This window comes from Chiloscyllium plagiosum, unplaced genomic scaffold (assembly GCF_037043375.1).
Source record: "Chiloscyllium plagiosum isolate Xiang-an unplaced genomic scaffold, Cpla_swu_hap1 HiC_scaffold_29, whole genome shotgun sequence".
Lineage (NCBI taxonomy): Eukaryota > Metazoa > Chordata > Chondrichthyes > Orectolobiformes > Hemiscylliidae > Chiloscyllium > Chiloscyllium plagiosum.
This window is the reverse complement of record NW_028270167.1, coordinates 12199335-12212752: the sequence shown is the minus strand read 5'-3', so window position 1 is coordinate 12212752 and position 13418 is coordinate 12199335. Positions and strand designations below refer to the sequence as shown.

At 43.2% G+C, this 13418-nt stretch overlaps 1 protein-coding gene across 4 annotated transcripts in view; it reads right to left on the bottom strand.

Moving 5' to 3' along the window:
* The window catches only part of sidt2 (SID1 transmembrane family, member 2), a 94379-nt gene that overhangs the window by 10882 nt on the left and 70079 nt on the right, over positions 1-13418 (bottom strand). For all 4 annotated transcript variants that reach the window (XM_043676618.2, XM_087976379.1, XM_043676621.2 and 1 more), the window contains 7 exons: positions 11826-11899; positions 11112-11235; positions 8007-8124; positions 5894-6030; positions 3543-3651; positions 1515-1591; positions 1239-1285 (listed from right to left, as the gene is read on the bottom strand). In XM_043676618.2, coding sequence (XP_043532553.2) covers positions 1239-1285; positions 1515-1591; positions 3543-3651; positions 5894-6030; positions 8007-8124; positions 11112-11235; positions 11826-11899 — 686 coding nt within the window. The remainder of the gene's footprint in view (positions 1-1238; positions 1286-1514; positions 1592-3542; positions 3652-5893; positions 6031-8006; positions 8125-11111; positions 11236-11825; positions 11900-13418) is intronic.

The following is a 13418-nucleotide window of genomic DNA, read 5'->3' as shown; positions in this document are numbered from 1 at the left end:
GCCCTCCCCACCCTATCACGGTAACCCCCCATTTCCCATTGGCTAATCCTCCAAACCTGCACATCCCTTGACAACTCGGACCAATCCACCTGTCCTGCACATCTTTGGATTGTGGGAGGAAACTGGAGCACCCCGAGGAAACCAATGCAGACACGGGGAGAATGTGCAAACTCCACTCAAGACAGTTGCCTGACACTGGAATCGAAACCGGGTCCCATGTGCTGTGAGGCAGCACTGCTAACCACTGGGCCATCGTGCTGCCCCACTGCTTGTGGGAGCTTTCTGAGTGCAAAGGGGTATGCTGTGTTTTCCAAAGTGATTATGGTTACCATACTCCAAAAGGGCTGTGAAATGCACTTCCTCAGATTAAGAAAGATGCTATATACATGCAATCTTTCTTCTTTTACTTCTACATCACCTTTACTTCAACTAGAACTGTCTCTCCATTTACTCCGCCAACTGACATAGGTGCACATGAGCTGCTCCAGAAGATCGTCTCCTTTGTGATAGAACAGCAAGAGAGAACAATCTCACTTCCTTTCTGTGTCTCCCCACTCGGATCAGTTTGAAATGATAAAATGTTGACACAGGGAATCTGCAGCTGCAAGACACCCCTTTACTAACAAGACATTAAAAGTTTGAACGAGATTTCCCTGGGGTCGGGGAGTCCAGAACTAGAGGGCATAGGTTTAGGGTGAGAGGGAAAGATATAAAAGAGACCTAAGGGGCAATTTTTTCACGCAGAGGGTGGTACGTGTATGGAATGAGCTGCCAGAGGCTGTGGTGGAGGCTGGTACAATTGCAACATCTAAGAGGCATTTGGATGGGTATATGAATAGGAAGGGTTTGGGGGGATATGGGCCGGGTGCTGGCAGGTAGGACTAGATTGGATTGGTATATCTGGTTGGCATGGACAGGTTGGACCGAAGGGTCTGTTTCCATGCTGTACATCTCTATGACTCTATATGAGCATGTTTGGATGTAAAATCGACCAATTTACCAACACCACAGTAATAAACATCACAGAAAGCCTGTAAATATGGGTGGCTGAGTGAGTGGACAGGACTGAAGGTTTGAATATTCTCCCAGTGCCCGTCACACATTTAGATAGCAGTATGGACTAATTTTAGAATTTAGCATTCCTAGCACCGATTCTTGTTCAAGGTATTCAGAGATTTCATGATAACAATGAGCAAGATGGACATGGATTAAGAGGCAGTAGGCAGTCTGATACTCACAGTGACCAGTTCACAATATTCCCCATAATAAGTAATACCATCCGATCCTGAGAAGAGAAGATGAAAGATTTTAGCAAGAGATGAAAACAGAAAATCAAAGTTCAGACCATTCAACCTCCCACCTGCCGTGCTTTGTCAGGAACAGTAATTTCACCTTGTCATCTCTTTTTGTTTGTTTGCTTGTGTAGTGTCACTCGTTGCTCTTACATCACTGCCAAAAGAAAGCAGTCCTCTTTGCCTGCAATTGTGAATGAAGAACTCTGAAGGAGCACTTACTATGTAGGCAGGTCCGCTGCACTGTCGGATATGGTCAGTGTAAATCACATGAATAATCCTTCGGCAAATCCCTGTATCTGTAAAAAAAAAAATCCAAGATTTGAATATCACTGCAAAGAAAGATATACGGCCAAAGCAAAAATTCTGAATTTCAAACTAATACAAGTTTCAAAATTTGTTGTGATTATTTGAAATTTGGCATTATTGCATTTGTCCTGATAATTACAATCCAAGGTGCTAAAACAATCTGTGACGATTACACATTTGTAGCGAATACATACAGAAGCAGGGTCAATTACTCAAGTCACACAATCCATGATACTGTCAGTCTTATGGGAATTACACACACTCCTGGCTAACCCCTGTAACTTAACCATTTGCATCTGCAGGACGAAGTGTCCTCCGGGGGACTGACTGGGGTGGGAGAGGTGAATGATTATATGGGGCAAAGAAGTCGCTTTTGAGAAGGTCTTGAAGAGGAACTTAGGTAAGAAAATCTCAGCACTCCTAGAGGGTGAATCTGTTCAAGATTTGTTTAGCTGCAAGTAGGGTTTCTGCTGTAATTATTATTGACTGTGCAGCAGCAAAGCCAGGTGGAATTTCAGCTTTCTGGGGCATGTTATAATTGTGCAAGGCGTGTCATCCTTTCGGAATGTTATTTAGATCATTTCACAACATGCTTTTTTGACCATTATTGAGTTGTGCCCTCTGCATTGGCACAACCTTACGCATTGCTCATATCTCTGAATGCTTAATACAAGGTTTACTTAATGCTGCATTTGTAACTTGTAGAGAGGCTTCAGAATCCATATGGTTATGCACTGCATGTATTCACTCCAAAGCAACACAGAGAAAGTAGCATGTCTCGGATGGGAAGTTAAAATAAGATTGTGTTTGTCTGCTCTGGTGCCGCAATATTAAACATACAAGATAATCATCTAAAGAAGAACAAGGTACATTTCAGAAATCCCCCTGACATTCCCCCTTGAAACAACGTCAAAGTTGCATCATGCTGGGCAGTTCACTGTGATGTCTTAAAAGATATTTAAGGAGTAACAGTTACTGCATTTCTGTAACAATTGTAATTGCATTTTTAAAATGTATGTAGTTTCACCCTTCAAGGGAAGTTTGACAATGTTTGAAGATGTCAAATAAAAGCAAATACTTCTTTCTAAATAAAGATTTCTTTTGAGTGTAAAATGGCGGTATCCAGGTAGCATCCTCTGTCTGAGAGTACTCAGACTCAGTGATAGTCTGTGATTCTTCACCTGGTTCTGGAATGCTAGGGGGAAATGGTAGTGGTATGGTAATATCATTAGGCTGGTTTCCAGAGGCTTGGGCTAACGGTGTGAAATATAGCTTAAATCCCACTTTGACAGCTGGGAGAATTTCAATGAATTAAAAGGAAACCCCTGAAAGAAAGTTAACAACAGTCATAGTGACCCCAAGAAACTGTAATCAATTGCTTTGTTAAAACCTATCTGATTTGCTATTGTCACTTATAGAAGGAAATCTGCCTTCCTCACCTGGTCTGGCCACATGTTACCCTAGGCACACAGCATTGGGGTTGATTCTACTATTTTGAACTGAAATTAAAGATGCCTCTAACCTTTTACATTGAAATTAAATCTCACTCTATTCTTTCAAACTGAAATTAAAGCTTTCTCTACTTTTTTAAACCGAAAGTAAAGCGTATGGGTTGACTCTATCCTGTCCTCTGTGATGGTCAAACAAGACACTTTATTGAAAGTAAATTAGGGATGAAGGAGCAAACACTGGCCAAGCCAGCATCATCCACATTCCTTCAAAGAATTAAAATAAAATGAAATCTGTCTTGGATGGAGATGCTGCCTGGATAACTGGGCACAGCTCTTTGTTTCACCAGCTGATAAATTGCTGTAGAAATGAACAGGAGGTCGTAACAGCCTGTCCTCTAGGTTTGACACCAAAAAAGAGACAGAGCGGATGGACAGATAAAGAGAAGATTTATTTTCTGTGCATTCCCAGTGAAAAGAAGGTAGTAATTACCGAGTTTCCAGCGGCCCATGTAGTACAGTTGTATACTGAGCAAAAGTGTCGCCAGGATGTGAATAAAGGAGAAAACGGCCCAGAACACGATGTAATCCTTCCCGAAGACCTGCACAGAAGGAAGCAAAAATAACCAATGTTGTTGTTTCCTTCTTCCCAGTTTCTGTAATGCTCCGTGAACACTACTCTCTTATCTGACCCTACTCTGCCTTTACCCTTCCTCCCGCGAGCCAAATGGAATCTGCCTCCACTTGGTGCTGATGGTCTGGTCAAATCATAGGCCCTTCTGCAATCTCAAGACTAATAGCCTTATTGGCCATTGTACCTCTAAGGTTGGAAGGACCGGTACAATAGACAGCAGGACCTGTAACAGACTGGCTTTTTAAAAGAATATATATTTGGTCATTGGATGTGAATGTTGCTGGGCTAGTATTTATTACTCATCTATCCATAATTGCCCCACGGGTGGTTGGTTAGGAACACTTAGAGGGCAATTTAGAGTCATAGGGTTGTACAGCATGGAAACAGATCCTTCAGTCAAATTCTCATCCATGGTGACCAGGTATCTTAAATTAATCTAGTCCCATTCTCCAATATTTGGTTCATATCCCCTGATCTCTTCCTATTCATGTTCCCATCCAGATGCCTTTAAATGTTGCAATTGTACCCACTTCCACCATTTCCTTTATCAGCTCATTCCATACACGCATCACTGTGTGCGTGAAAAAGTTGCCCCATAGGTCCCTTTTATGTCTTTCCCCTCTCACTCACCTTAAAACTATACCTTCTAGTTCTGGACTCCCCCACCCCAGGAAAAAACCTTGTCTATTTACCCTATCCATGCCCATCAGGATTTTATAAACCTCTATAATAAAGTCATCCCTCAGCCTCCAACAGTCCAGGTAATCAGCCTCTTCCTAAAGCTCAAATCCTCCAACCCTGGCAACATCCTTGTAAATTATTTCTGCACCCTTTCAAGTTCCACAACATCTTTACTATAACAGGGAGACCAGAATTGAATGTAGCATTCCTAAACAATGTCATGTTGAACCGCAACATGACCTCCCAATTCCCAGTACTCAATGCGCTGGCCAGTAAAGGCAAGTGTACCAAACACCACCTTCACTGTCCTGTCTACCTGCGACTCCACTTTCAAGGAACTATGAACCTGCACCTCTAAGTCTCTTTGTTTGGCCACATTACCCAGGACCCTACTATTAAGTATATGAATCCTGTCCTAATTTGTCTTACCAAAATGCAACACCTAACATTGATCTATTCAAGTACATTCAAGTAGTTTAGGCAAGGCCAACAGATTTCACTCCCTAAAAGAGCATTAGTGAACCAGATGGGTTTTTCCAACAATCAATTCATAGTTGCACTTGGCCAGCTTTTAATTCCAGATTTTTATTGGATTCAAATTTCACCATCTGCAATGGTAAGAATTGAACTCATTGAAGATTTGAACAAAGCTAAAAAATTTCCTTAAACGAAGGGAAGAGGGAACAAATCAATCGGACACAAGGCCAAAACCTCCAGGAATATGTGCCAACTGTCAATGACCTCCGCTATTGTTGCATTTAAAAGGCCAGTATTCGGTGAGATTCCTCTAATCTACAGATTAGTGCACTATAGGAAGTCTCTGCCCTTTGATCAGTGCCAATGCAAGATGACTCTGGGTGGGAATGAGAATAGATTTTGGTAAGGTGTCTCAGGGATAGCCCAGCACAGAACCATTCATCCAGATACATTCTTGAACAAACACAGATAGTTCCCTTCAGTTTTATATAATGGAATTTTAAAATCAACGTGCTGCTTGACCAAGAGTTCATTTGGTGGTGGTGGTGGGGGGAAGAGATGGGAATGGGGTGGGGTGCGGTGGGGGGGAGGGTTATGGTGGTGGTTGGGAGGCTTCAACAGCTCCCAGTGATCAGGGCCTAGCACTCAGGCCCAGCTGGACTTGAGCTTGGGCAGAGCCAGTCGGGGCAAGTGAGGGTCCGATTCCCTCGGGGTGAGTGAGGGTCCGGTTCCCTCGGGGTGAGTCAGAGTCTGATTCCTTCGGGGTGAATGAGGGTCCGATTCCCTCGGGGTGAATGAGGTCCAATTCCTTCGGGGTGAGTGAGGGTTTGATTCCCTCGGGGCGAGTGAGGGTCCGATTCCCTTGGGGTGAGTGTTGGAGACCAACTTGCTTGGCATGATGGCCAGTGGGACCTGGGGTGTGAAGCAGGGATTTCTGACTTTGCTCCCGCTAACAGGTGAGTGGGGTCAGTGCAAGTTCAGACACAGGCAGCAGAGCTTTGGCTGTCCCCAAGTGAGAGTCAGAATTGCTTCTCAGTGAAAGCTGTACTCACCACTCCCAGCACAGAGAAGAATATGACTAAGGCAAGACTGGCATAAGCAGAATAGGCACTGGCATTAATGTCCGGGTGTCGCTTCTCATACAGCTTCAGCATACAGAGGCCTGCTATCATGTACATGAAAGATGTGTCTGTGTGTCAAACAGAAACAAGGGTCAGAACACACTTACACATTCCTAGATCAACACTCATTCTCAGTCTGTAGTGGTCATTGCAGCATCCGAGGAGCAGGAACGTCGACATTCTGAGCATAAACTCTTCATCAGGAGCGAAGAGCTTGGTGAAGGGCTGATGATCGAAACGTTGATTTTCCTGCTCCTCGGATACTGCCTGAATGGCTGTGTTGTTCCATCACCAGACTCTGATCTCCAGCATCTGCAGTCCTCACTTTCTCCCTGTAGTGGTCACTGTTGTGTTTTCTCAGATACACTAAACCTCTGTGGGTAATGGAAGTTTTATCCAACGTGTCCTAACAGTTGCTCCCTTCTGTTGTCAGCATCTTGCCTACAATTCTGTTCCTTTTTCTCGAGGTGACCACACCCAGGCTTAACAGTTGCACACAGAAAACAAATACCAGACATACATTATCGAATAACAAATGGTTGAACTCTCCAGTCTTTAAAAGGATTCTCCAAGACTAGGTCCTTACAGTGCAGACCGAGGCCATTCAGCCCATCAAGTCTGCACTGACCGTCTCAAGATCATCCCACCCAGACCCCCACCTTTTCCATGGCTAATCCACCTAGCCTGCATAGTGTGGGCAATTTAGCAGGACCAATCCACCTAACCTGCACATCTTTGGATTGTGGGAGGAAACCCAGACAAACACGGGGAGAATGTGCAAACTCCACACAGACAGTCAGCCAAGACTGGAATTGAACCTGGGTTCCTGACACTGTGCGGCAGCAGTGCTAACCATTGAGCCACCGTGCCACCCAAGGACAGAAATGCAGCAGTCAAATTATGTGATGCGTTTAACTAAAAGTTTCAACTGAATCTCCAGTCATTAGAAATGACACAAGGATGATAAGGCCAGTGATAATCAAATATGTTAAAAGATGTTATACATGTTAGCCCAAACACAAGTGGTAGCATTCTCTTCTCTGAGTCTGAGGTTTGTTGGTTCAAATGCTGGTCTGGGATTTAAGATCAGCAATTAGGGCTGACCCACGTAAGTGCAGTGCTGAGGGAATGCTGCACTGTCGGTCTCCCCTCAGATAGTGGCAATAAACCAAGGCCTTACTTTCCACTTCAAGTCAACATGAAAGATTCTGTGGCTCTACTTCAAAGAACAGACAGAATGTGATCCCCTCAATCAACACAACCAAAACAGATCACTCTCTCATTTGTGAAAACTGATTAACTGTTACAATACAACAGTGACAACACTTCTATAGAACTTTACTTTCTGTAATGTATTTTGTGAAGTCGGTGGTCTTGAAGGTGCTACATAAATGAACATTCTTGCTTTGCTTACTTTGAAAGATATGTCTGACCTTTCTCCAGCCATAGCTTTGTCCAAATATACTGGACCAAGAGTGACCTGTTGTTATGAAGAGTTACTAAAGATGCATTTCATCGATTAATTATTCTGTTGCAAATACCAAAAAGAAATCTTTCTTTTTGGACCCTTCAATTTCTGGTCAAAAGCAGGTCACAGAGTCATAGAGATGTACAACATGGAAACATACTCTTCGGTCCAACTCATTCATATTATTATCTGTTTGGAGACTAATGCAGAGCTGATCGTAATAACTCAAAGCCTGACAAAGTAGTCGGAACTGATGTGTATTCCATTTCAGCCTTTGTCATTCTAAAGAACTGTCACTTAATCTCTCTCCCGGAGTCCATATGTTCTGGATTGCAGTTTCAACCCATTTGCCCACCAAAATACGCTGAGATGGCAGGTTATCCAGATGATGTTTAAAAACAAGTTTATTCACTTTTCTAATCATTTCTGAACTTCAAGATGTGCAGCAGTCAGCTATGATCATTCTTAAATGGACAATCAGCAAAGCTTGAACACACATCCAGAGCCAACAGCTTGCCCTTGGACTCCAGGTGAGATGTCAATTCTTAGAAACATTAGAAATGGGTGTAAACTCACCAAACTGGAAGTTAGTGTAGTTTGGACAAACATGGTAACAGGCACTGAGTAGCCCTTCCATCATCAGAGCAGTCCCCATCGCATAAAACAAACCAAAATGTTTAGGGATTCCACATTCCTTCAAAGACAATCAGAGACAAGTCCAATATTACTCAGTGTTTAGTTAACTGGTGGATTTGCTTGGGTGATTGCTAATCTTAATAAAACGCATAACTGACTGTCAATCAGATCAACGAGATCAGGTTCAATTCCCTCAGGACCAAATTAGGTTGGCGAGATCAGCATTAGAAAGGGAGAGAACCTGCGCATTGGGCATTTGTTGTAATTAAGCGTCACAGCCAAGTCTCTCGTGACTATCAGTGATGATTGTCAGTGGTGGCACTGTTATCTCAAAGAGAGATGGATGTAAAAAGTCCCATTCTACTGTCTCCTCACCAACACTTCACACTCAAATAAACCAACTGCTCATTCATCTTACTATTGATAGGAGTTTTAAATATCTACCCTTCATTCAAACCCCTAATCAGCCCTGCAATTTTCTCTCATCCCAAATGTTTTCTGAGATATCTGCACTCCTCTTGACTACTTGATTTTAATCATTCCACAATGCTGGTCAAATCTTTTGCAGCCAAGACGCTAGAATTATTCTTGAAACCTCAACTACAACTCAGTACCTTCCTGGAGACATTTCTGAAACTCCTACTTCTTTGAACAAGTTTTTGATTGTCTGCTGTAGCATCTCCTTATGTGGTTCATTGTTCAATTTTGCTTTATAACATTTATGAGGAACCTGGAGGCATTTTATTACCTTAAAGAAGCCATATAAATACAAGCTCTTGCTGCGTTCCTCATTAAAACAACTGGTAGGAAAAATAAGACAGTAATTCACTTGCTTCTGAGACATTCTGAGTTATATAAACTGCAAAACAGGTGATGGCTCTTTTGTTCTGTTGTATTAAATCAAGCAACATCCTCACCTATGTCTGTTATTTTAAACCAGGTACTAAACAATCTTTTTAAGATGACTATCAAAATCATTTTATACTTCGCTTGATGAAAAGGCACTGCAATATTTGCTAGACTATTTATTCATGCCTCCATTATTTACAGTTTTGAATATTCGAGCACATTCCTGTTTCGTGTGTCAAATTCGACCCTCTATAAATTTAGATCATCCAAAAGAGTGTTGTCCATGTCTCATGGATCTCCAAAGAAAAATGCTGAGGTGCATGTCACATTAACTCTGGTTTTTCTTTCCACAGAGGCTGCCAGACCTGCTGATTTTCTCCAGCCCGCCTTGTTTAAATTTCAGATTTCTAACATTCACAGTATTTTGCTTTTATCTTAGCAAGCCTTATTCGCCCATGCTCCTGTTCCCCCATTCTCCTCCATTCCTGTTCCCCTGTAAGGAGAAAGTGAGGTCTGCAGATGCTGGAGATCAGAGATGGAAATGTGTTGCTGGAAAAACGCAGGTCAGGCAGCATCTAGGGAACAGGAGAATCGACGTTTCGGGCATTAGCCCTTCTTCAGGAATGAGGAAAGTTGGTCCAGCAGGCTAAGATAAAAGATAGGGAGGAGGGACTTGGGGGAGGGACGTCAGAAATGTGATAGGTGGAAAGAGGTCAAGGTGAGGGTGATAGGTCAGACTGGGGTGGGGGCGGAGAGGTCGGGAAGAAGATTGCAGGTTAGGAAGGCGGTGCTGAATTTGATGGATTTGACTGAGACAGGCTGGGGGGAGGGGAAATGAGGAAACTGGTGAAATCCGAGTTCATCCCTTGTGGTTGGAGGGTTCCTAGCCGGAAGATGAGGCGCTCTTCCTCCAACCGTCGTTTCGCTGTGGTCTGACGATGGAGGAGTCCAAAGACCTGCATATCCTTGGTGGAGTGGGAGGGGGAATTGAAATGTTGAGCTACAGGGTGGTTGGGTTGGTTGGTCCGGGTGTTATCCTTGTAACCCCATTCCCCCGTTACCCCCATGCTCGTTGATGTACATTTTCTCCACGTCAAGCAATGTCTTGATTTTAAAATTCTCATCCTGCTTTCAATTGTCTCTAGAACCTTCCCCTCTTTAGTGCTAAAATCTCCTCTAGGCCAGAACGCTCCAACAACCTGTGTTTCTCTCATTCTGACCACTTATAACACCCTCAATGTTAATCACTCCATTGGTGTCCATGCTTTTACCAGGGCACTAAGTTCTGAAATTAAAAATCTGCACCACCTCCCCTCTGCCTTGCATTTCTCCTTTAAGGTAATCCCTCAAACCATTGACCAATCTCTGGTCTGACCTAATATTTCAGGGGAACAGGAATGCAGGAGAATGGTGGAACAAGGGCACATGGGAACAAGGTTTGCTAAGATAAAAGCAAATACTGTGAATATTGGAAATCTGAAATGAAAACAGAGCATGCTGGAGAAAAATCGCTAACCACTGACCCTATAATATTTTGTTTTACAATGATCCTATGACGTGCCTTGGGATGTTTTATTACATTAAAGGTGCTGTTATTAAGGGAAATTCAAACCGTTAAACCTGCCCTCAACACCACCACCAATACCCTTTCCACCCTATCCCAGCACATTACCAACTCTGTCAGTCAACTGGAGGCAGCCCAGGGAAGGGTCACTAGGTTGATCCTGGGTATAGAGAGACGGTCTTGTGAGGATAGCCGAGTAGGTTGGGATGTGCTCATTGGAGAAAGAAAGATGACATAAGACTTATAAGGGACTTGACAGGGGAGATGACCTCAGGTCTAGGACCAGAGGGCATCATCTCAGAGAAAGGGGCTGACCATTTAGGACAGAGTTGAAATAGAAATCCTCCTCTCAGAGGGGAATGTGCCTGTGGAAGTCTTTATCTCAGATAGCTGTCAAGTCTAGATCATTTGGAATACTCAAGGCTGAGAACCTCAGATTTTCAATCATTAGGTAAAACAAGGGTTATGGGGAAAGGGCTGGAAAGTGGAGTTGAGAATGATCTGACCAGCCATGATCAGATTGAATGATGGAGCAGAGTCAATGGGCCAAACGGCCAACATCAGCTCCTACGTCTTATGGTCTTATTAATTCAAACCTGACAGCTAAAGAAAACCAGGAAGGAGATTGGTACCAATGCACAGATGTCATTCCGCATTAGGGCCCGTTTGTGCAGAATCTCACGTTGTAAGACAATCAGCAAGAACAGAAGACCCAACATCAGGTATCCAAGGTTACTCAGGATATTGTTAAATGCACTGTTGGATGAAAAGCACACAATTAACTCTGAGCACACAGGCATTAAACGAAGAAAGCGACTGACAAACAGTAGAGTGTTGGGTAAGCCACCAAACACCATCTTTTATCAGATTGTGCCGTACATAATTGTTTATATTTCTTCAGCAGGATGTCCCAAACCCTCAGCAACCACCATCCAGAATAACAATGGTGACAGGTACATGGGATTATCTTTATTTCCAAATTCTCTTCCTAATTTCACTGCGTTCCTTTTTGGGAATGTATCGCTGTTCCTTCATCAAAAGTCTGGAACTCTCTTCCTAGCTGCATTGTGCTTGTGCCTACACCACATTGACCGGAGTGTAGTTCAATAAAGAACAACTACCAGCACTTTCCGAAGGGCAATTATAGATAGAGACTGTGATGAATTTGCCATTGGCGTCTATTGCAGGAGAATGAAAATAACAAATTGCACTCTATAAAGATGGTACTATTCCCTGTGACATGCAGCAGGACAAAAATCAGGGACAGCAGATTCAACCAGGGAGATTAAGTTCTGCCACCACAGAACCTATGTCTTTAACATCATTATTTCAGCATAGTCACTGACCTGAGGACCCCAAGAGGATGAGCACACATGAAATTGTAGTAACAGATGTCTTGATTTCCCGTGATATTGAAAACCTGTTGGAAAAGAATGATGAATAAATCTGTCAGTGACTTCCTGCTGACAATGACATTAGGTCAACTGATGTTCTTTGATGCTTAGCATATGGTGAAAGCTCCTCTGCCTCACAATCTTTTCACAGGATCTGATGAGGAGAGGTCATTTATCAATTGAGCAGTTTCTAAGTTATTTGGGTGACAATTTAGCATATATTGGTGGAATGTTGCTTGACTCAACTTTTCTCCATTTCTATAACAGCCTTAATGTAGTAAACTGACCCAAGATATCTCATGTAAGATAGTGTGAATAACAAGCAGCGACATTTGGAGAGTTGACCAAAAGCAAGGTGGGGAACATAGGTTTCCAGGAGATTTCTGAAGGCAGTGAATGAATGAAGATATTGAGAGTGCGTGTCCTAGAGAGAGGGGATGAGATAGCTGAAGTGTTGCCCTCTCTACATAAGCAGTGAAGGAGGAAGAGACAGATGTTGAGAGGCAGAGAAAGCAGGGACACGGCTAGAAGAATAAGTTACAGCGTTTGGGAATCGAGGTAAGGGTTAGTAAGGGAGAACAAGGGCGGGAGGAATTTTGAACAATCTATAGTTGGTATGAGCAGCAGTGTGAAGAGTGTCTATCAGGACCTTACTGGATTAATACTCAGTATGAGCTGAAAATGTGTTGCTGGAAAAGCGCAGCAGGTCAGGCAGCATCCAAGGAGCAGGAGAATCGACGTTTCGGGTGTGAGCCCTAACTTGGCAGCAAGTTAATGTTGTAGGTCAGGGCGGAACAAATTTTAATTTTAGATATCAAATGGCAAATAGAAATTAGCCATTCCTCACATACTCACCCTAACTGGCAATGCAGTAACTTTCCATAAGTATGAGGCAGATACAGTCTAAGATTAGAGTTGACAAAGGGTGGTGCTGGAAAAGGCACAGCAGCTCCGAGGAGCAAAGAGAGTCAACGTTTCGGGCAGATCCCTTCTGCAGGACGTCCTGCCTGAAATGTTGCCTGTCTTGCTCCTCGGAAGCTGCCTGACCTGCCGTGCCTTTTCCAGTGCCACCCTTTATCAACTCTGATTCCTCCAGCATCTGCACAGTCCCCATTGTCTCACAGTCTAAGATTGTCTGCACTGTCTGTGGCCCACAAGGACTGAGCCAATTTCATTCCACATTTTCTTGGTTCCTGCTCCTTCAATGAGTCTGGGAGGATCTCAGCTGGAACTCCAGTTACTGGTTGTTGCATTCCCAATTTGGAAACCCACTTTGGAGAATCAGCTGTGGAATTCTGCAAAACCAATTCATTGCATCCTCAAAGATTCTGGCTATTAAAACTTTTTGCTTTAAAACAAAAATCACACTGATCTCCAAAGCTAATCTCTTAACTGTGTTTCTTCACAGTAAACTTGATGTTTCACAAATGTACAGATTGAAATGCTAACTTTTAGTACTGCATTGTCAGACTGTTGCCACCAGAGGGCTAACTTTCAATAGTATCTGTTTTGTGGCACCACCAGGCTATGCTCAGTCAACTAAGT